General features: G+C 37.9%; 1 protein-coding gene across 1 annotated transcript in view; it reads left to right on the plus strand.

Moving 5' to 3' along the window:
• The window catches only part of KCTD9 (potassium channel tetramerization domain containing 9), a 58,566-nt gene extending 35,691 nt beyond the window's left edge, over positions 1–22,875 (plus strand). Inside the window, exons 10-12 of the mRNA XM_059926243.1 lie at positions 18,273–18,378; positions 18,990–19,123; positions 20,935–22,875. Coding sequence (XP_059782226.1) covers positions 18,273–18,378; positions 18,990–19,123; positions 20,935–21,051 — 357 coding nt within the window. The 3' untranslated portion in view covers positions 21,052–22,875. The remainder of the gene's footprint in view (positions 1–18,272; positions 18,379–18,989; positions 19,124–20,934) is intronic.
• Positions 22,876–23,450: the final 575 nt, after the last annotated feature.

Genomic DNA, 23,450 nt, shown 5'->3' on the forward strand with positions numbered 1-23,450 from the left:
GGAATGAAAAAAAAAAAAGATATGACAGATTGGATCATTGAATACAACTGGTTTTGAGTTCTATTTAATTATAGCATTACTGTGAGCCTGAACCATAAATTTTCTTATCTTTAAATTCTTGTTCTACCCACATTGTATAATTGATGTGAAGGCCAATATGTATATATAATATATATGTGTATATATTATATATATATAATTTTTTTATTGATGTGTAGTTGATTCACAATATCATGTTAGTTTCAGTTGTACAGCACAGTGATTCAGTTACATATATGTGTGTGTGTGTGTATATACACATATATACATATATATACAGTTTTTTTCAGATTCTCTTCCCTTATAGGTTATTACAAAATATTGAGTATAATTTCCTGTGCTATACAGTAGGTCCTCATTGGTTATCTATTTTACATATAGTAATATGTATATGTTAATCCCGACCTCCTAATTTATCCCTCTTCCCATCCCCTTTTCCCCCATTTGGTAACCACACATTTATTTCCTATGTCTGTGAGTCTCCTGTTTTGGAAATAAGTTCATTTGTATCTTTATGTTTTTTTAGATTCCACATATAAGCAATATCATATATTTATCTTTCTCTGTCTGGCTTCACTTAGTATGATAATCCCTAGATCCACCTATATTGCTGCAAATGGAATTATTTCATTCTTTTTTATGGCTGAATAATATTCCCTTGTGTATATATATGCCACATCTTCTTTATCCATTAATCTGTCCATGGATATTTAGTTTGCTTCCATGTCTCGGCTGTTGTAAATAGTGCTGCAATGAACATTGGGGTGCATGTGTCTTTTTGAATTATGGTTTTCTCTGGGTATATGCCTAGTAGTGGAATTGCTGGGTCATATGGTAATTCTATTTTTAGTTTTTTAAGGAACCTCCGTACTGTTCTCCATAGTGGCTGTATCAATTTACATTCCCACCAACAGTGCAAGAGGGTTCCCTTTTCTCCACACCCTCTCCAGCATTTGTTGTTTGTAGATTTTCTGATGATGCCCATTCTAACTGGTGTGAGGTGATACCTCATTGTAGTTTTGATTTGCATTTCTCTAATAATTAGTGATGTTGAGCAGCTTTTCATGTGCTTCTTGGCCATCTGTATGTCTTCTTTGGAGAAATGTCTATTTAGGTCTTTTGCCCATTTTTGGATTGGGTTGTTTGTTTCTTTAATATTGAGCTGCATGAGCTGTTTATATATTTTGGAAATTAATCCTTTGTCCGTTGATTCGTTTGCAAATATTTTCTCCCATTGTGAGGGTTGTCTTTTCGTCTAGTTTATGGTTTCCTTTGCTGTGCAAAAGCTTTTAAGTTTCATTAGGTTCCATTTGTTTCTTTTTGTTTTTATTTCCATTACTCTAGGAGGTGGATCAAAAAAGATCTTGCTGTGATTTATGTCAAAGAGTGTTCTTCCTATGTTTTCCTGTAAGGGTTTTATACTGTCTGGTCTTACATTTAGGTCTTTAATCCATTTTGAGTTTATTTTTGTGTATGGTGTTAGGGAGTGTTCTAATTTCATTCTTTTACATGTAGCTGTCCAGTTTTCCCAACACCACTTATTGAAGAGACTGTCTTTTCTCCATTGTATATCCTTACCTCCTTTGTCATAGATTAGTTGACCATAGGTGCATGGGTTTATCTCTGGGCTTTCTATCTTGGTCCATTGATCTCTGTTTCTGTTTTTGTGCCAGTACCATATTGTCTTGATTACTGTAGCTTTGTAGTATAGTCTGAAGTCAGGGAGTCTGATTCCTTCAGCTCCGTTTTTTTCCCTCAAGACTGCTTTGGCTATTTGGGGTCTTTTGTGTCTCCACACAAACTGTAAGATTTTTTGTTCTAGTTCTGTAAAAAATGCCATTGGTAATTTGATAGGGATTGCATTGAAACTGTAGATTGCTTTGGGTAGTATAGTCATTTTCACAGTATTGATTCTTCCAATCCAAGAACATGGTCTGTCTCTCCGTCTGTTTGTATCATCTTTAATTTCTTTCATCAGTGTCTTATAGTTTTCTGCATACAGGTCTTTTGTCTCCCTAAGTAGGTTTGTTCCTAGGTATTTTATTCTTTTTGTTGCGATGGTAAATGGGAGTGTTTCCTTAATTTCTCTATCAGATTTGTCATCATTAGTGTATAAGAATGCAAGAGGTTTCTGTGCATTAATTTTGTATCCTGCAACTTTACCAAATTCATTGATTAGCTCTAGTAGTTTTCTGGTGCCATCTTTAGGATTCTCTATGTATAGTATCATGTCATTGGCAAACAGTGACAGTTTTAATTCTTCTTTTCCAATTTGTATTCCTTTTATTTCTTTTTCTTCTCTGATTGCCATGGCTAGGACTTCCAAAACTATGTTGAATAATAGTGGTGAGAGTGGACATCCTTAACTTGTTCCTGATCTTAGAGGAAATGCTTTCAGTTTTTCACCATTGAGAACGATGTTTGCTGTGGGTTTGTCATATATGGCCTTTATTATGTTGAGGTAGGTTCCCTCTATGCCCACTTTCTGGAGAGTTTTTATCATAAATGGGTGTTGAATTTTGTCAAAAGCTTTTTCTGCCTCTATTGACATGATCATATGCTTTTTAGTCTTCAATTTGTTAATATGGTGTATCACATTCATTTGCGTATATTGAAGAATCCTTGCATCCCTGGGATAATTCCCACTTGGTCATGGTGTATGATCCTTTTAATGTGTTGTTGGATTCTGTTTGCTAGTATTTTGTTGAGGATTTTTGCATCTATATTCATCAGTGATATTGGTCTGTAATTTTCTTTTTTTGTAGTATCTTTGTCTGGTTTTGGTATCAGGGTGATGGTGGCCTCATAGAATGAGTTTGGGAATGTTCCTTCCTGTGCAAATTTTTGGAAGAGTTTGAGAAGCATGGGTGTTAGCTCTTCTCTAAATGTTTGATAGAATTCACCTGTGAAGCCATCTGGTCCTGGACCTTTATTTGTTGGAAGATTTTTAATCACAGTTTCAATTTCATTACTTGTGATTGGTCTGTTCATATTTTCTATTTCTTCCTGGTTCAGGCTTGGGAGGTTATACCTTTCTACGAATTTGTCCATTTCTTCCAGGTTGTCCATTTTATTGGTATAGAGTTGCTTGTAGTAGTCTCTTAGGATGCTTTGTATTTCTGCGGTGTCTGTTGTAACTTCTCCTTTTTCATTTCTAATTTTATTGATTTGAGTCCTCTCCCTCTTTTTCGTGATGAGTCTGGCTAACGGTTTATCAATTTTGTTTATCTTCTCAAAGAACCAGCTTTTAGTTTTATTGATCTTTGCTATTGTTTTCTTTGTTTCTGTTTCATTTATTTCTGCTCTGATCTTTATGATTTCTTTCAGTCTGCTAACTTTGGGTTTTGCTTGTTCTTCTTTCTCTAATTGCTTTAGGTGTAACGTTAGATTGTTTATTTGAGATTTTTCTTGTTTCTTGAGGTAGGCTTGTATAGCTATAAACTTCCCTCTTAGAACTGCTTTTGCTGCATCCCATAGTTTTTGGATTGTCGTGTTTTCATTGTCATTTGTCTCTAGGTATTTTTTGATTTCCTCTTTGATTTCTTCAGTGATCGCTTGGCTATTTAGTAACGTATTGTTTAGCCTTCATGTGTTTGTGTTTTTTACGTTTTTTTTCTCTGTAGTTGATTTGTAATCTCATAGCATTGTGGTCAGAAAAGATGCTTGATATGATTTCAATTTTCTTAAATTTACTGAGGCTTGATTTGTGACCCAAGATGTGATCTATCCTGGAGAATGTTCCATGCGCACTTGAGAAGAAAGTGTAATCTGCTATTTTTGAATGGAATGTCCTATAAATATCGATTAAATCTGCCTGGTCTATTGTGTCATTTAAAACTTGTGTTTCTTTATTAATTTTGTTTGGATGATCTGTCCATTGGTGTAAGTGAGGTGTTAAAGTCCCCCACTATTATTGTGTCACTCTCAGTTTCCTCTTTTATAGCTGTTAGCATTTGCCTTATGTATTGAGGTACTTCTATGTTGGGTTCATATATATTTATAATTGTTATATCTTCTTCTTGGATTGATCCCTTGATCATTATGTAGTGTCCTTTCTTGTCTCTTGTAACATTCTTTATTTTAAAGTCTATTTTACCTGATATGAGTATTGCTTACTCCAGCTTTCTTTTGACTTCCATTTGCATGGAATACCTTTTTCCACCCCCTCACTTTCAGTCTGTATGTGTCCCTAGGTCTGAAGTGGGTCTCTTGTAGACAGCATATATATGGGTCTTGTTTTCGTATCCATTCAGCAAGCCTGTGTCTTTTGGTTGGAGCATTTAATCCTTTCATGTTTAAGGTAAATATCAATACCATTTTGTTAATTGTTTTGGGTTTGTTTTTGTAGGTCCTTTTCTTCTCTTGTGTTTCCCACTTAGAGGAGTTCCTTTAATATTTGTTGTAGAGCTGGTTTGGTGGCGCTGAATTCTCTTAACTTTTGCTTGTCTGTAAAGCTTTTGATTTCTCCATCGAATCTGAATGAGATCCTTGCCGGGTAGAGTAATCTTGGTTGTAGGCTCTTCCCTTTCATCACTTTAAGTATATCATGCCACTCCCTTCTGGCTTGTAGAGTTTCTGCTGAGAAATCAGCTGTTAACCTTATGGGGGTTCCCTTGTATCTTACTTGTTGTTTTTCCCGTGCTGCTTTCAGTAATTTTTCTCAGTCTTTAATTTTTGCCAGTTTGATTACTATGTGTCTCGGCGTGTTTCTCCTTGGCTTTATCCTGTATGGGACTCTCTGTGCTTCCTGGACTTGGGTGGCTATTTCCTTTCCAATGTTAGGGAAGTTTTCGACTATAATCTCTTCAGATATTTTCTCTGGTCCTTTCTCTCTCTCTTCTCCTTCTGGGACCCCTGTAATGCGAATTTTGTTGCGTTTAATGTTGTCCCAGAGGTCTCTTAGGCTGTCTTCATTTCTTTTCATTCTTTTTTCTTTATTCTGTTCTGCAGCAGTGAATTCCACCATTCTGTCTTCCAGGTCACTTATCCGTTCTTCTGCCTCAGTTATTCTGCTATTGATTCCTTCTAGTGTATTTTCCATTTCAGTTATTGTATTGTTCATCTCTGTTTGTTTGTTCTTTAATTCTTCTAGGTCTTTGTTAAACATTTCTTGCATCTTCTCAATCTTTGGCTCCATTCTTTTTCCGAGGTTCTGGATCATCTTCACTATCATTATTCTGAATTCTATCTCCACTTCATTTAGTTGTTTTTCTGGGGTTTTGTCGTGTTCTTTCATCTGGTACATAGCCCTCTGCCTTTTCATCTTGTCTATCTTTCTGTGAATGTGGTTTTTGTTCCACAGGCTGCAGGATTGTAGTTCTTCTTGCTTCTGCTGTCTGCCCTCTGGTGGATGAGGCTATCTAAGAGGCTTGTGCAAGTTTCCTGATGGGAGGGACTGGTGGTGGGTAGAGCTGGCTGTTGCTCTGGTGGGCAGAGCTCAGTAAAACTTTAATCTGTTTGTCTGCTGGTGGGTGGGGCTGGGTCCCCTCCCTATTGGTTGTTTGGTCTGAGGCGACCCAACACTGGAGCCTCAGGCCAGACAACAACAGGGCTGTTTGGTGGGGCTAATGGCGGCTTCTGGGAGGGCTCACGCCAAGGAATACTTCCCAGAACTTCTGCTTCCCGTGTCCTTGTCCTCACAGTGAGACAGAGCCACCCCCTGCCTCTGCAGTAGACCCCCCAACACTAGCAGGTAGGTCTGGTTCAGTCTCTATGGGGTCACTGCTCCTTCCCCTGGGTCCCGATGCGCACATTACTTTGTGTGTGCCCTCCAAGAGTGGAGTCTCTGTTTACTTCAGTCCTGTCGAAGTCCTGCAATCAAACCCTGCTAGCCTTCAAAGTCTGATTTTCTAGGAATTCCTCCTCCCGCTGCCGGACCCCAGGTTCGGAAGCCTGACGTGGGGCTCAGAACCTTCACTCCAGTGGGTGGACTTCTGTGGTATAAGAGTTCTCCAGTTTGTGGGTCACCCACCCAGCAGTTATGGGATTTGGTTTTATTGTGATTGCGCCCCTCCTACCATCTCATTGTGGCTTCTCCTTTGTCTTTGTATGTGGGATATCTTTTTTGGTGAGTTCCAGTGTCTTCCTGTTGATGATTGTTCAGCAGTTAGTTGTGATTCCAGTGTTCTCACAAGAGGGAGTGAGAGCATGTCCTTCTACTCCACCATCTTGAACCAATTTGGATGTTGAATTTTATGAAAAGCTTTTTCTGCATCTATTTAGATGATAATATGGTTTTTATTCTTCAGTTTGTTAATGGGATGTATCACACTGATCGGTTTGCAGATGTTGAAAAATCCTTGCATCCCTGGGATAAATCCCACTTGATTATCGTATATGATCCTTTTAATGTATTGCTGGCTTTGGTTTGCTAGTATTTTGTTGAGGATTTTTGCCTGATAATCTCCTGTAATTTTCTTTTTTTGTGGTATCTTTGTCTGATTATGGTATCAGGGTGATGGTGGCATTATAGAGTGAGTTTGGAAGTGCTTCTTCCTGTGCAATTTTTTGGAATAGTTTCAGAAGTGTAGGTGTTAACTCTTCTCTAAATGTTTGATAGCATTCGCCTGTGGAGCTTTCTGGTTCTGGAGTTTTGTTTGTTGGGAGTTTTTTTAATCACAGATTCAATTTCAGTACTTGTAATTGGTCTGTTCATATTTTCTATTTCTTCCTGGTTCAGTTTTGCGAGATTGTACCTTTCTAAGAATTTGTTCATTTGTTCTAGGTTGCCCATTTTATTGGCATATAGTTGCTTGTAGTCGTCTCTTATGGTCCTTTGTATTTCTATGGTGTTGCTTGTAACGTCTCCTTTTTCATTTCTAATTTTATTGATTTGGGCCCTTCCCTTTAGTTTTCTTTTTCTTCTCAGAGAACCAGCTTTTAGTTTCATTGATCTTTGCTATTGTTTTCTTAGTCTCCATTTCATTTATTTCTGCTCTGATCTGTATGATTTCTTTCTTTCTACTAACTTTGGGTTTTGTTTGTTCTTCTTCCTCCAGTTGCTTTAGGTGTAAGGTTAGGTTGTTTATTTGAGATTTTTCTTGTTTCCTGAAGTAAGCTTTTATCAGTATAAACTTCCCTCTTAGAATTGCTTTTGCTGCATCCCATAGGTTTTGTATCATTGTGTTTTCATCTTCATTTGTCTCTAGGTATTTTTTGTTTTGTTTGTTTGTTTTTTAATACATATATTTGTTTAACTGGCTGTGTTAGGTCTCAGTTGCAGCATGCGGGATCTTCATTGCAGCATGCGGGATCTTTTGTTGCGGTGCATGGGCTCTTCATTGCGGCATGTGGGCTTCTCTCTAGATGTGGCGCGCAGGCTCCAGAGTGCGCAGTCTCAGTAGTTGTGACGCGCGGGCTTAGTTGCCCCGCGGCATGTGGGATCTTAGTTCCCCAACCAGGGATCGAACCCGCGTCCCCTGCATCGGAAGGCAGATTCTTAACCACTGGACCACCAGGGAAGTCCCCTCTGGGTATTTTTTGGTTTCCTCTTTGATTTCTGTAGTGATCCGTTGGTTGTTTAGTAGCATATTGTTTAGCCTCCACACTTTTGTGTTTTTTGCAGTTTTTTTCTTGTAGTTGATTCCTAATCTCATAGTGTTGTGGTTGGAAAAGATGCTTGATACAATTTCAGTTTTCTTAAATTTACCAAGACTTGCTTTGTGGCCCAGCATGTGATCAATTCTGGAGAATGTTCCATGTGCGTTTGAAAAGAATGTGTATTCTGCTGCTTTCGGAGGGAATGCTCTATAAATATCAAGTCCATCTGGTCTGATGTCTCATTTAAGGCCTGTGTTTCCTTATTGATTTTCTGTCTGGATTTTCTGTCCATTGATGTAAGTGGGGTACTAAAGTCCCCAACTATTACTGTGTTACTCTCAATTTCTTCTTTTATGTCTGTTAACATCTGCCTTATATGTTGAAGAGCTTCTACATTGGGTGCATACATATTTACAGTTGTTATATCTTCTTGGATTAATCCCTTGTTCATTATGTAGTGTCCTTCTTTGTTTCTTGTAACAGTCTTTTATTTTACAGTCAATTTTGTCTGATATGAGTGTTGCTACTCCAGCCTTCTTTTGATTTCTGTTTGCATGGAATACCTTTTTCCATCACCTCACTTTCAGTCTGTATGTGTCTCTAGCTCTGAAGTCGGTCTCTTGTAGACAGCATATATATGGGTCCTGTTTTTATATGCAGTCAGTCTATGTCTTTTGGTTGGAGCATTTAATCCATTTATATTTAAGGTAATTATCAATATGTATGTTCTTATTGCCATTTTGTTAATTGTTTTGGATTTGTTTTTGTAGGTCTTTTTTCTTTGTTTCCTCTTTTGTTGTGATTTGATGACTATCTTTAGTGTTGTGTTTGGGTTCCTTTTTCTTTTTTGTGTATGTATCTATTACAGATTTTTTTGTTTGTAGTTACCATGATGTTTTGATATAGCAGTCTGTATGTATACATTATTGTTTTAAGTTGCTGATCTCTTAATTTCAAATGCATTTTAAATATCCTGCATTTGTACTCCTCACAATTACTGGTTTTGGTATCATATTTGTGTGTGGATGATTTCCTACCTTTACTGTATAGTTGCCTTTACCAGTGAACTTTCCCATTTTATAATTTTCTTGTTTCTAGCTGTGACCTTTTCTTTTCCACTTGGAGAAGTTCCTTTAGCATTTGTTGTAAAACTGGTTTGGTGGTGCTGAATTCTGTTAAATTTTGCTTGTCTGTAAAGCTTTTGATTTCTCCGTCAAATCTGAACGAGAGCATTGCTGGGTAGAGTATTCTTGGCTGGAGGTTTTTCCCTTTCATCACTTTAAATATATCGTGCTACTACTTTCTGGCCTGCAGAGTTTCTGCTAAGAAATCAGCTGATAGTCTTCTGGGGATTTCCTTGTATGTTATTTGTTGCTTTAACCTTGTTGCTTTTAATATTTTCTCTTTGTCTTTAATTTTTATCAATTTGATTATTATGTGTCTGAGTGTGTTCCTCCTTGGGTTAACCCTGTATGGCACTCTCTGTGCTTCCTGGACTTTGGTGACTATTTCCTTTCCCACGTCAGGGACATTTTTAGCTATTATCTCTTCAAATATTTTCTCAGGCTCTTTCTCTCCCTCGTCTCCTTCTGGGACCCCTTTAATGTGAATGTTGGTATGTTTGACATTTGCCACAGAGGGCTCTTAAACTCTCCTCATTTGTTTTCATTATTTTTTCTTTATTCTGTTCCACGGCAGTGATTTCCACCACTCTGTCTTCCAGCTCACTGCTTTGTTCTGCTGCCTGATTTATTCTGCTACTGATTGCTTCTAGTGTATTTTTCACTTCAGTTATTGTATTCTTCAACTCTGTTTGTTATTCTTTATATTTTCTAACTCTTTGCTGAAGACCTTCTTGCAGCTTCTCGCTCTGTGCATCCATTTTTCCCCCGAGTTCTTGGATCATCTGTACGATCATTACTCTGAACTCTTTCTCAGGTAGATTGCCTATCTCCACTGCCCTTATTTGTTCTGCTTCTGGGGTTTTATCTTGTTCCTTCTTCTGGAACTTATTTCTTTGCCATCTCATTTTGTTTAAGTTATTGTTTTATTTTTATGTATGTAGTGGCTTATGTTTCTTGACCTTGGAGAAGTGGCCCTCAGTAGGGGTTGTCCTATGTGTCCCAGCAGTACACTCCTCTCTCGTCACCCAAGGGCCAGCCTGGTCCTAGGGTACTTTCTGACCTATGTTTGCGGACTCAGTGCTGCAGGACCATAGTTTTCTTGCTTCTGGTGTCTGCCCCCTGCCGTGTGAGGCTTGTCTAGAAGCTTGTGCAGGCTACCTAGCCGAAAGGGCTGGTGCCTGCGCACTGGTGGGTGGAGCTGGGTCTTGGCCCTCTGGTGGGCAGGGCTGTGTCCGGGGGCATGTCTAGAGGTGTCTGTAGGCTCAGGAAGTCTTTAGGCAGCCTGTCTGTTGATAGGTGGCTCTGTGTTTCCACACTGTTAGTTGGTTGGCCTGAGGCATCCCAGCACTGGAGCCTACAGGCTGTTGGTTGGGGCCAGGTCTTGGTGCCAAGGACCCAAAATGTCTGCCTCCAGCCAGAGTTCACATAGATCCTTGCTATGTCCGCCACCAACTTTTATGATCCCAGAGAGAGCCACAGCTGTTGCCCCCACACCACCTCCCCAGGAGACCCTCCAAGACCAGCAGCTAGGTCTGTCCCAGGCTCCTATGGAATCATTACTTTTGCCCTGGGCCCCAGTGCATGCAAGATCGTGTGTGTGCTCTTCAGGAGTGGAGTCCCTGTTTCCGCCAGTCCTGTGGAGCTCCTCCAATCAGGCCCCGCTGGCCTTCAAAGCCAAATGCTCAGGGGGCTCCTCCTCCTGATGCCGGACCTTTAAGCTGGGGAGCCTGGCATGGGGCTTAGAGCTGTCACTCCTGTGGGAGAACTTCTGTGATATAACTATTCTCCAGTTTGTGCATCGCCCACCTGGTTGGTATGGGATTTGATTATATTGTGAGTGCACCACTCCTACCATCTCATAGTTTCTTCCTTATGTCTTTGGATTTAGAGTATCTTTTTTTTGGTAGGTTTCAGTCTCTTTTATCACTGGTTTGTTCAGCAGTTAGTTGTGATTTTGGTGTGCTCATGAGAGGAGGTGAGCTCAAGGTCCTTTTACTGGTCTCTCAACGGCCTATGTAATTTTATCTGATACATACTGGAGTGCTATAGAATTGCAAATTTAATTATTGATAAAAAATGGCTCATGTTGAGGAGTTGTTGCCCAGAGTGTGTGGGCCGTGAAAGTCAAAACTAATCGCTAATTGTCTTTGGCACTTGAAGATGACTGCTGATGAATGGCTGTACATATTGCAGTGTCCACAAAATATGATGTGCTCTAAGCACAAGATGCACCTAATGGTTCCACCCCTCTTGTTGAACTTCTCTCCTAATTCATCCCTCCCTCATGGGCTGTGAAACCTTTCCATAGGAACCCTCCAATTTTGCTGTCGACCAAGATGACCTCAGATGTTATCACAGTTACGTGGTCCATGTCTGAGCTGCACCCTCTGTTCTGTCAACATCCTTTAGAGTGTTTCTTCCATGTACTCCAACTGCCATTATTGACTTTAGTCTGCTGTGTAAAAGCTGGTATAATAATCCGGCTGTTACGAATCCATTGCACATTCCCAGTGCAAGACTTATAGTATGGTAAGAGCTGGAAGGGACCTTGATGGTCGAGCGTGACCCCATGTTACAGACTAAGAAACTGAAACCTGGAGACTTGCCCAAGCCCCAAAGCCTAGTTTGTCAGCAGTGTTAGAACTAGACTCTAAGCCGTGTATTTTCTTTTCCTTATGTCTTTTTTAAATGACTTTTTCCTTTGGAAAATGTCAAACATAAACAAAAATGAGCTAGTATAGTGAATCCTCCTTATATCTCCGTTCCTCAGCTTCAACAGTATCAGTGTTTAAACAATTGTGTATTGTCTGTACCTCTCCAAAGATTATTTTACAGCAACTCATAATTTCACTTGTATTTATTTTATTTATCTCTTAAAGATAAGGGCCATTTTAAAAACAATCTTAATATCATTATTGTACTTTAAAGAAACAGTAATAACCTAACTGCTTTCATCAAAACCCATTGCCCCTTGATATAGTAAATAGCCCAATTCTTACAGCTGCAATGCTGGTTTACGTAGTAGCTGAATTCTGAGGTCTCAGTGTTGGTGACCTGCTTTACCATTAGATAAATAGAGGGTGAAACGCTTTCTGTGGTTGAAGACAGAAAACTTCACTTGAATTTCTTATATATTTGTTTCTTTTTGAGATTCCCTAGCATAGCCTTGAGTATAGAGCAGTACTTATATAATTACCTTGGAAACTTTTCATAATGCTTACAGTCTGTTTTACCTGGGAGCATAACATAGGGAACGAGAGACATTTATTTTCAAGTTATCGGCTTCCTGTCCTGTTACATTTTCAAGTACATAAAATCCAGTCATCTTTGAGTTATGTTGGTCCTTCCAGGTCCTCATTGTCCTACCTGTCAGTCTGAGCTTCTGTACTACCTGGTATTAAAGCACAGGCATAGATGGAAATGCACATGTGTTCGTCAGTTATCTGTGATTTGAAATGGCCTATAGCTTATCTCCCTTTCACTAGAATTGACTGTAGGGTGAATGAAATTGCACTTATGAAACAAGGATTTTTCTTGTTAGGTATAGCTATCACATAACTTGATCAGCCTTTGGATTTTAGATTTCTTCAGAAATCTTCTGAAGAAATCTTTAGATTTAAAGGTTTAAAGATAAAACATTAAAAATTTAAAGATAAATCTTCTTTAGATCTAATTCATAATAACTACAGTTGTCATTTATGTAGTGCCTTACAGTTTTTATTTTTTATTTATTTTTTATTTTTTTTAATCAGTCATCAATTTTATACACATCAGTGTATACATGTCAATCCCAATCGCCCAATTCAGCACACCACCATCCCCACCCCACCACAGTTTTCCCCCTTGGTGTCCATACTTCGTTCTCTACATCTGTGTCTCAACTTCTGCCCTGCAAACCGATTCATCTGTACCATTTTTCTAGGTTCCACATACTTGCGTTAATATACGATATTTGTTTTTCTTTTCTGACTTACTTCACTCTATATGACAGTCTCTAGATCCATCCACGTCTCAACAAATGACTCAATTTCGTTCCTTTTTATGGCTGAGTAATATTCCATTGTATATATGTACCACAACTTCTTTATCCGTTCGTCTGTCGATGGGCATTTAGGTTGCTTCCATGACCTGGCTATTGTAAATAGTGCTGCAATGAACATTGGGGTGCATGTGTCTTTTTGAATTATGGTTTTCTCTGGGTATATGCCCAGCAGTGGGATTGCTGGATCATGTGGTAATTCTATTTTTAGTTTTTTAAGGAACCTCCATACTGTTCTCCGTAGTGGCTGTATCAATTTACATTCCCACCAGCAGTGCAAGAGGGTTCCCTTTTCTCCACACCCTCTCCAGCATTTGTTGTTTGTAGATTTTCTGATGATGCCCATTCTAACTGGTGTGAGGTGATACCTCATTGTGGTTTTGATTTGCATTTCTCTAATAATTAGTGATGTTGAGCAGCTTTTCATGTGCTTCTTGGCCATCTGTATGTCTTCTTTGGAGAAATGTCTATTTAGGTCTTCTGCCCATTTTTGGATTGGGTTGTTTCTTTAATATTGAGCTGAATGAGCTGTTTATATATTTTGGAGATTAATCCTTTGTCCGTTGATTTGTTTGCAAATATTTTCTCCCATTGTGAGGGTTGTCTTTTTGTCTAGTTTATGGTTTCCTTTGCTGTGCAAAAGCTTTTAAGTTTCATTAGGTCCCATTTGTTTATTTTTGTTTTTATTTCCATGACTCTAGGAGGTGGATCAAAAAAGATCTTGCTGCGATTTAAGTTAAAGAGTTTTGTTCCTATGTTTTCCTCTAAGAGTTTTATAGTGTCCAGTCTTACATTTAGGTCTCGAATCCATTTTGAGTTTATTTTTGTGTATGGTGTTAGGGAGTATTCTAATTTCATTCTTTTACATGTAGCTGTCCAGTTTTCCTAGCACCACTTATTGAAGAGACTGTCTTTTCTCCATTGTATATCTTTGCCTCCTTTGTCATAGATTAGTTGACATAGGTGCGTGGGTTTATCTCTGGGCTTAAATCTATCTTGTTCCATTGATCTATGTTTCTGTTTTTGTGCCAGTACCATATTGTGTTGATTACTGTAGGTTTGTAGTATAGTCTGAAGTCAGGATGTCTGATTCCTCCAGCTCCGTTTTTTTCCCTCAAGACTGCTGTGGCTATTCGGGGTCTTTTGTGTCTCCATACAGATTTTAAGATGATTTGTTCTAGTTCCGTAAAAAATGCCGTTAGTAATTTGACAGGTATTGCATTGAATCTGTAAATTGCTTTGGGTAGTATAGTCATTTTCACAATGCTGATTCTTCCAATCCAAGAACATGGTATATCTCTCCATCTGTTGGTATCACCTTTAATTTCTTTCATCGGTGTCTTATAGTTTTCTGCATACAGGTCTTTTGTCTCCCTAGGTAGGTTTATTCCTAGGTATTTTATTCTTTTTGTTGCAGTGGTAAATGGGAGTGTTTCCATAATTTCTCTTTCAGATTTTTCATCATTAGTGTATAGGAATGCAAGAGATTTCTGTGCTTTAATTTTGGATCCTGCAACTTTACCAAATTCATTGATTAGCTCTAGTAGTTTTCTGGTGCCATCTTTAGGATTCTCTATGTATAGTATCATGTCATCTGCAAACAGTGACAGTTTTACTTCTTCTTTTCCAATTTGTATTCCTTTTATTTCTTTTTCTTCTCTGATTGCCATGGCTAGGACTTCCAAAACTATGTTGAATAATACTGGTGAGAGTGGACATCCTTGTCTCGTTCCTGATCTTAGAGGAAATGCTTTCAGTTTTTCACCATTGAGAATGATATTCGCTGTGGGTTTGTCATATATGGCCTTTATTATGTTGAGGTAGGTTCCCTCTATGCCCACTTTCTGGAGAGTTTTTATCATAACTGGGTGTAAATGGGTGTTGAATTTTGTCAAAAGCTTTTTCTGCATCTATTGAGATGATCATATGGTTTTTATTCTTCAATTTGTTAATATGGTGTATCACATTGATTGATTTGCATATATTGAAGAATCCTTGCATCCCTGGGATAAATCCCACTTGATCATGGTGTATGATCCTTTTAATGTGTTGTTGGATTCTGTTTGCTAGTATTTTGTTGAGGATTTTTGCGTCTATATTCATCAGTGATATTGGTCTGTAATTTTCTTTTTTTGTAGTATCTGTGTCTGGTTTTGGTATCAGGGTGATGGTGGCCTCATAGGATGAGTTCGGGAGTGTTCATTCGTCTGCAGGTTTTTGGAAGAGTTTGAGAAGGATGGGTGTTAGCTCTTCTCTAAATGTTTGATAGAATTCACCTGTGAAGCCATCTGGTCCTGGACTTCTGTTTGTTGGAAGATTTTTAATCACAGTTTCAATTTCATTACTTGTGATTGGTCTGTTCATATTTTCTGTTTCTTCCTGGTTCAGTCTTGGAAGGTTATACCTTTCTAAGAATTTGTCCATTTCTTCCAGGTTGTCCATTTTATTGGCATAGAGTTGCCTGTAGTAGTCTCTTAGGATGCTTTGTATTTCTGCAGTGTCTGTTGTAACTTCTCCTTTTTCATTTCTAATTTTATTGATTTGAGTCCTCTCCCTCTTTTTCTTGATGAATCTGGCTAATGGCTTATCAATTTTGTTTATCTTCTCAAAGAACCAGCTTTTAGTTTTATTGATCTTTGCTATTGTTTTCTTTGTTTCTATTTCATTTATTTCTGGTCTGATCTTTATGATTTCTTTATTTCTGCTAACTTTGGGTTTTGCTTGTTCCTCTTTCTCTAGTTCCTTTAGGTGTAAGGTTAGATTGTTTACTTGAGATTTTTCTTGTTTCTTTAGGTAGGCTTGTATAGCTATAAACTTCCCTCTTAGAACTGCTTTTGCTGCATCCCATAGGTTTTGGATCGTCGTGTTTTCATTGTCATTTGTCTCTAGGTATTTTTTTATTTCCTCTTTGATTTCTTCAGTGATCTCTTGGTTATTTAGTAACATATTGTTTAGCCTCCATGTGTTTGTGCTTTTTACATTTTTTTCCCTGTAATTCATTTCTAATCTTATAGCATTGTGGTCAGAAAAGATGCTTGATATGATTTCAATTTTCTTAAATTTACTGAGGCTTGATTTGTGACCCAAGATGTGATCTATCCTGGAGAATGTTCCGTGTGCACTTGAGAAGAACGTGTAATCTGCTGTTTTTGGATGGAATGTCCTATAAATATCAATTAAATCTATCTGGTCTATTGTGTCATTTAAAGCTTCTGTTTCCTTATTTATTTTCATTTTGGATGATCTGTCCATTGGTGTAAGTGAGGTGTTAAAGTCCCCTACTATTATTGTGTTACTGTCAATTTCCCCTTTCATGGTAGTTAGCAGTTGCCTCATGTATTGAGGTGCTCCTATGTTCGGTGCATATATATTTATAATTGTTATATCTTCTTCTTGGATTGATCCCTTGATCATTATGTAGTGTCCTTCCTTGTCTCTTGTAACATTCTTTATTTTAAAGTCTATTTTATCTGATATGAGTATTGCTACTCCAGCTTTCTTTTGATTTCCATTTGCATGGAATATCTTTTTCCATCCCCTCACTTTCGGTCTTTATGTGTACCTAGGTCTGAAGTGGGTCTCTTGTAGACAGCATATAGATGTGTCTTGTTTTTGTATGCATTGAGCGAGCCTGTGTCTTTTGGTTGAAGCATTGAATCCATTCACGTTTAAGGTAATTATCGATATGTATGTTCCTATTACCATTTTCTTAATTGATATGGGTTTGTTGTGTAGGTTCTTTTTTCTCTTGTGTTTCCGACCTAGAGAAGTTCTTTTGGCATTTGTTGTAGAGCTGGTTTGGTGGTGCTGAATTCTCTTAGCTTTTGCTTGTCTGTAAAGCTTTTGATTTCTCCATCAAATCTAAATGAGATCCTTGCTGGGTAGAGTAATCTTGGTTGTAGGTTCTTCCCTTTCATCACTTTAAGTATATCATGCCACTCCCTTCTGGCTTGTAGAGTTTCTGCTGAGAAATCAGCTGTTAACCTTATGGGAGTTCCCTTGTATGTTATTTGTCGTTTTTCCCTTGCTGCTTTCAATAATTTTTCTTTGTCTTTAATTTTTTTCAATTTGATTACTATGTGTCTTGGCATGTTTCTCCTTGGGTTTATCCTGTATGGGACTCTCTGCACTTCCTGGACTTGGGTGGCTATTTCCTTTCCCATGTTAGGGAAGTTTTCGACTATAATCTCTTCAAATATTTTCTCTGGTCCTTTCTCTCTCTCTTCTCCTTTTGGGACCCCCATAATGCGAATGTTGTTGTGTTTAATGTTGTCCCAGAGATCTCTTAGGCTGTCTTCATTTCTTTTCATTCTTTTTTCTTTAGTCTGTTCCGCAGCAGTGAATTCCACCATTCTGTCTTCCAGGTCACTTATCCGTTCTTCTGCCTCAGTTATTCTGCTATTGATTCCTTCTAGTGTAGTTTTCATTTCAGTTATTGTATTGTTCATCTGTTTGTTTGTTCTTTTAATTAATTTAGGTCTTTGTTAAACCTTTCTTGCATCTTCTCGATCTTTGCCTCCATTTTTTTTCCGAGGTCCTGGATCATCTTCACTATCATTATTCTGAATTCTTTTTCTGGAAGGTTGCCTATCTCCACTTCATTTAGTTGTTTTTCTGGGGTTTTATCTTGTTCCTTCATCTGGTATGTAGCCCTCTGCTTTTTCATCTTGTCTATCTTTCTGTGAATGTGGTTTTTGTTCCACAGGCTGCAGGATTGTAGTTTTTCTTGCTTCTGCTGTCTGCCCTCTGGTGGTTGAGGCTATCTCGCCTTACAGTTTTTAAAACACCTTTATAGATAGCTTCCTGCCTTATCTAGTAGTTGTTAGAGTTCAGATCTGATGGCATTGAATCCTCTGAGACTACCTAGCATAATTTACAATTCTAACATATATTTTCTGGCTTTTTCCTCTTTACATCTTATACTGTGACTTGGGTACTCAGGATTGACAATGTGGTGTAGCAACAACATTGCCGGTTGGTACAGAAAGACCCTACAAACAACTTGGTGGTGTTTGTAGCTAGATGATGCCTTTCATTACTGGCCTTAGCAGTCTGGCCTTTGAAAAGAAGGTAGTAGTAGCATTATTGAGCATCAAGAATTTCATTGATTGATTCCTACAATAATAAGGAAGGAGAAAATCCATACCCCTAACAAGTTTCTTCACCCAGACATTTCAACTGTCACATTGTCATGGCCTGGGCTGTTTATAAAAACAGAAATAGGAATGTCATGGTCCAGACTCCTCAGCTTCTTTATCTAAACTCTTAAGTTTCATGTAAAGCAGGAATGCTGTTGTTTATTTGCCTTTTGTTTCTTTTAAAACAACTATTTTTTTAAAAACATTTCTCAGTTTTTATTGGGTTCAGTTGGAAAAGTCTTTATTGTAAACAGAAACTAATAGATTGTGAGTTTATCAAACTGAGCTTTTTTTTTCCCTCCTTTTTTTTCTTTTACTGTTTGAGCCAATTTTTTCTATTCCAAACAGAATTCTGAACCTTAATACATGGACTTTTCTCTTTTCCTTTGCCAGTGTGCAAATCTCCAGGGAGTCAAGATGCTCTGTTCTAATGCAGAAGGAGCATCCCTGAAACTGTGCAATTTTGAAGATCCTTCTGGTCTTAAAGCCAATTTAGAAGGTGAGATTCTATCTATAATTACCTTCTCTAAGGTAAAAACACACTGTTAAGCTGAACTCGGGAAATGTGGCCTCCAATGTTTAAGGAGGCTTCAGTTGGAGAATTAAGTATCAGCATCTTAAACTTTCAAACAGAACAGCATAGCCTTACACGGACCAAAATTAAGAAAGTCAGTTTGCATATAGCCAGGCAGTTTTTTGTCATTTTTGGATATAATGTTTTGTTTATGAATTCCTTATTGCTTTGTTGTGTCCGTGAACTGGTCAGTTCGTTTATTTGTATATTTAGAAGACCCACTGCTTATCTTCATTGCCATGAACTTTCCAGAGCATATTTAAAAGTGCTAATTATCATAAGACCGAATTTAATTCCTCCATCAAAAATACAGACTAAAACATGAATTCTTAATTCATAGTGTAAGCAAACAAATTGTTAACAAAGAATTCTTTATATATGTATATTGGTTGAGAGACAGATTTATAATTCACAGTCATTTCCAGAGGATCCAGAGGTCATCATTCACCTCTATTATAAGTCACCTTGCATCTTTTGAAGATAGATGACTATAAATATTTTCAAGTTCATCTATGCCTAAAATGTATTCCCTTTAGGTGCTAATCTGAAAGGTGTGGATATGGAAGGAAGTCAAATGACAGGAATTAACCTGAGAGTTGCTACCTTAAAAAATGCAAAGTTGAAGAACTGTAACCTCAGAGGAGCGACTCTGGCAGGAACTGATTTGGAGGTGAGTCAGCAAGTTGAAAGAGTTTTTATTAATCTAGAATTACTGAGTAGCTCCTGCAAAATGTATTGAGATCATAAACAAAGTAGTTGGCTGGTCAAAACTGCCAGGTAACATGCCAGCCCAGCTGAAGGGATGCTTTCCTTTCAATTGCTTGTTTAAACAAATTTGAATTCCAGAGTAGGATCTGGTTACCTCAGTTACAGATGCCAGGTTCAGATTTGAAGACTCATCTGGCATTCAGTCTGAGCTGATTTCATTTCTCCTCTTTTCCTTGGGTCTCCCTCAAGTAGATACGTCTGATAGATGCTTTTTTAATCCAGTTGATTGTGGTTTCCTTAAATTTTAATTCCAAACAGAATTAAATGGGGCCAGATTATTTCTTGAACTACTTGAGAAATTGAAATGACATGACATCTGTGTTTGAAATCAGGTTCAGGGAAAGCCTGTTCTAAATCGGCATCATATTCTTTTTTGAATCTCAACCTGAGATTTTCATTCTGTCCAGTCCCCTTTTTTATCAGCACTGTCTTGTACGTATCATCTTGATTGGCAGATGTGGCGTGCAGACTGCACAGCTGTTCACAGGTCTGTGTCGTCGCTCTCTGGTAGCTCTTTCTGCGACAGTGGGCGTGTTCTGTGACTCTGCTGTTCAGTCCAGCAACCACCAGCCACATACGGCTACTGAGCCTTTAAAACGTGGCCAGTGCCACTGAGGGATGGATTTTTTTAATTGTATTTAATTTTAATTCATTTAAATATAAGCTGCCATATGTGGCTGGGACTATCGTATTGAACAGTACAGCCCTATAGAAGAAAACCTGGCATAGATTGGATTGTAGAGACTAGCACGTCAACGTTTAGCTTGCCGTTGATTTTTTAAAATGTTTTCGCCTTGTTCTCTTGATAGCAGCGTAGTAGCAGGCCCCATTAACCTTAAAGGCAAAAAGAACCAGCCTAAGACTGAAGGTATAAACCTATTATAAGCACCATTATTTAGTTTTTTATTATGTGTTACTGTCACCTATGATGATGATCGTTTGTCCTTGGTTTGAGTTGGCATGTAGTCAATGCGGTTAAACAGCAAAAAGCTTCTCTTTATCCAGCTGATTGCAAAGACTAATCAGGTTGACTGTTGGGGCAGCTGCTGACAGGTTATGTGTGCAGTCACCCTGCTCTCTAACCATTGTCCCCACCATCCCCAGGGATGTAGGACTTATCCAGAACCCCTGTCTCATCTGTCACTCCCTGATCTCAAGGGAAATTTGAAAGCAGCTCCCACTTATGGTGGTGGTTACACTGCTGTATACATTTGTTAAAACTCATTTAACTGTACACATAATTTGGGGGTTAAAAAGAGGTAATTCCTTGCTCTAAGAATGTTAGAGTTGAAGGAAAATCTATTATGTGATCTAATGAAGTGTGAAATCCCTTTCTCTCAGATTTTCTTTTTAAACAGTCTCCCCCATCCCCTCGCCTTGCATTATTATTGTTCATGGATTGTTGAGATACTTTTTACTACATAGGAGTCCATTCTGGATTTTAAATGCCTAAAACACAGAAGGGACATGCTTCATCATTAACTTTTGTTTACACATATTGCAGTGGTCAGCCTGAGCATCAACTAGAGAGAATAAATACAGATAGAAGAAAATATGACTTTCTCCTAAAATTTCTGGAAGTTTTCCAGAAGTAACTGAGTTTTATTATATAGGAACATTTTCCTGATAGGCCCCAAGGAATCCCTTTGAGAGGGAACAGATAAGGCCTTAAATCTGTCTATTACTTCCAAGAATACTGTTTTTGTCCTACAGAACTGCGACCTGTCTGGGTGTGACCTTCAAGAAGCCAACCTGAGGGGTTCCAACGTGAAGGGCGCCATCTTTGAAGAGATGCTGACACCACTACATATGTCACAAAGCGTCAGATGAGAATCCTAGGGTTGGAGGAAGATGCCGAAGATGAGAAATGTTCTCCTTATCACTTTTCTTTCTCCACCCACTCAGCTGTCTGGAAGAAATAACACTGGAAGGGAATTTAAAAAAAAAAAAACATGTAGAGGATTATGCTTGTTCTCAGAGGTGCATAAGGGAAAAAAGTGACTTTTTTTCCACATTCTGATTTTTAACAGAGAAGCACTCATGTAGTAGATGTAGGGAAGCTCGATTAGATTGCTGCCTTTTGAGTGGAGTTAGGGGGATTTGCCTGGCTTTGTGACCAGGAATAGTATCTATTATATTTGCTTTTAAATAGGCATGATGTGGAAATACCATCTTGGTTTGAAATGCATTTGAGGATTTTAATTTATGAAAAGCACAACATATGCAATTATATTTATTGAATCTTTAGATGCAGTATGGATATTTAAACTGTTAACCTTTATGACAATTTTGAAAAGGTTGTTCAGGTTTATAAATATCAGTAGCTTTAGTGATGCCTCCCCTACTTTAAATACCTGTCACACCGTGTGAATATGGTGAGATCAGACTCCCCAAGGCTCTTTTTTCAGGTTCATTTTTATAATTTTTTTTTTCTTTAAGAACAAAACATTAGCTAAATTAAAGAAATCCTCTGTTACTGATTGAGACAGAGTGGAAGGAAAGAGACATTGTTGTACATCATTGTCAGCTTAAGTAACAGTGGAACTTTCCAGATGGAGGAAGGATTTACGTACAGCTACAACTTTTAAATGAGCATTCCTTAGGATTTCATTCTTAGCAAGTTCCACTCAACGCCAGACCAGGCAATTTTATCTATTTACACTGCTAGCCTAGTTTCCTCCTGTACAGTCAAAACAAGCAGAGGAAGACAGTTCTGAACCAAAAAACCAAGGTGCATAATTAACGTTCATTTAATTCAAATGCTAAATAGTTTAAACAGGGCCAGCTCCGAAATAGGTATTAAATCCCAATCCACTGCAATCAGCTATAAAATATGAATGAATATGGTAAATTCATCTTTTAGAAGTCAACATAATATAATCGCAGCTCAAACCCTACAACGGGGAATGAGGAACTTTAAACTGACAGTTTGACTATAGCTATCAAAAAACTTAAATGAAAATAAAGGCATTTGACTGGTCCAAGATGTAATACCAATAAGTCAGCACCTGTGGTTCTTATATTTCTGGTTTCTTTTGTTTTAATAAATTTTAGCCTGGCTTTTGTGAGTTATTATCTCTGCAGCAGCAGGGGCAGGGCCTTTACTTCCTTACCAGTAACCGGTGTCCTTCTGTCTACCCCAAGAGCAGGGGTGTAAGCTGTGTCCAAATGGGTTCTGAATTCTACAGACTCATCGGTTTGAGGCAAGGAATCATTAAAAACCACTTTGTCTCCTTTGGGAGAATGACATGTCTTCAATATTTACGTAGCTTATTCTTCTATATATACATATGCAAAGCTTTCCTTAACAGTAAAGGGTATATATGCATAGTGGGAGATCAGACCTTTACAGGGGAAGGAAAGCAACTTCAGAAATGAATTATTTTCTTTGCTTTATTATTTTTACCAAGACAGAGAAGTATTGAGATATCTATTTTCATAATCAATATGTGCCTAAATTATATTTAAATCATTTCACTCTGTACTATATTTTCAATAATCATAGAATGTGTTGTTCATCCACTTAAGGGTACATCTGTAGACATAACCTAAGACTGCAAAAGAATCTGAAAGATCCAAACACAGTATGCTTAGAAAATGCAGATTTTGGATCTAATGTATACTGCATTAATAAATGACGTGAAATGTTGAAAAGGAGTTTCTTGTCTTGCTTTTGAAAATCAGAACTTTCCAAATTTACTTACATTTCTTCAATATGTGTTGAAGACCAGCCCCGAGGGTCTGGGTGGAAAAGGAAGAAAGTGCCGTTACAGTTATTTCTTTAAGCATGGTTATTTTATGACCCTCCTCTTAAAATCCACCATTCTAACAACACAAAGACATTTCATTAATGCTTAACGAAAGAAAAGACTGTCTTCCAATAATTCAATTTTTGTGTTACTCTTTAGCTGATGAACATTATTACCAGCTAGCTTTTATTAGGATGGTTACATATTGATACATTGCCCCTAAAATGTTCTCGCCTGACAACCAGGAGAAAGAAGTTTAAGGAGGAAGGGAAGTTTCAAAATAGTAAAACTTCCATTAACCCGATCAATGAAACATGACTGTACACATAGGTTAAAAACACAATTGTTGGAGGAGGGGTGGGGAAGGGCTAGAAAAGGGTTTAAACCTAAATTAGCTAATTATCTACACTGAGAAAATTCAGAACTCATGTAACTGTTTAGAGCAATACATATTATGCTGTAATATAGTCTAGTCTTTTA

This window comes from Balaenoptera ricei, chromosome 6 (genome assembly GCF_028023285.1).
Source record: "Balaenoptera ricei isolate mBalRic1 chromosome 6, mBalRic1.hap2, whole genome shotgun sequence".
NCBI lineage: Eukaryota > Metazoa > Chordata > Mammalia > Artiodactyla > Balaenopteridae > Balaenoptera > Balaenoptera ricei.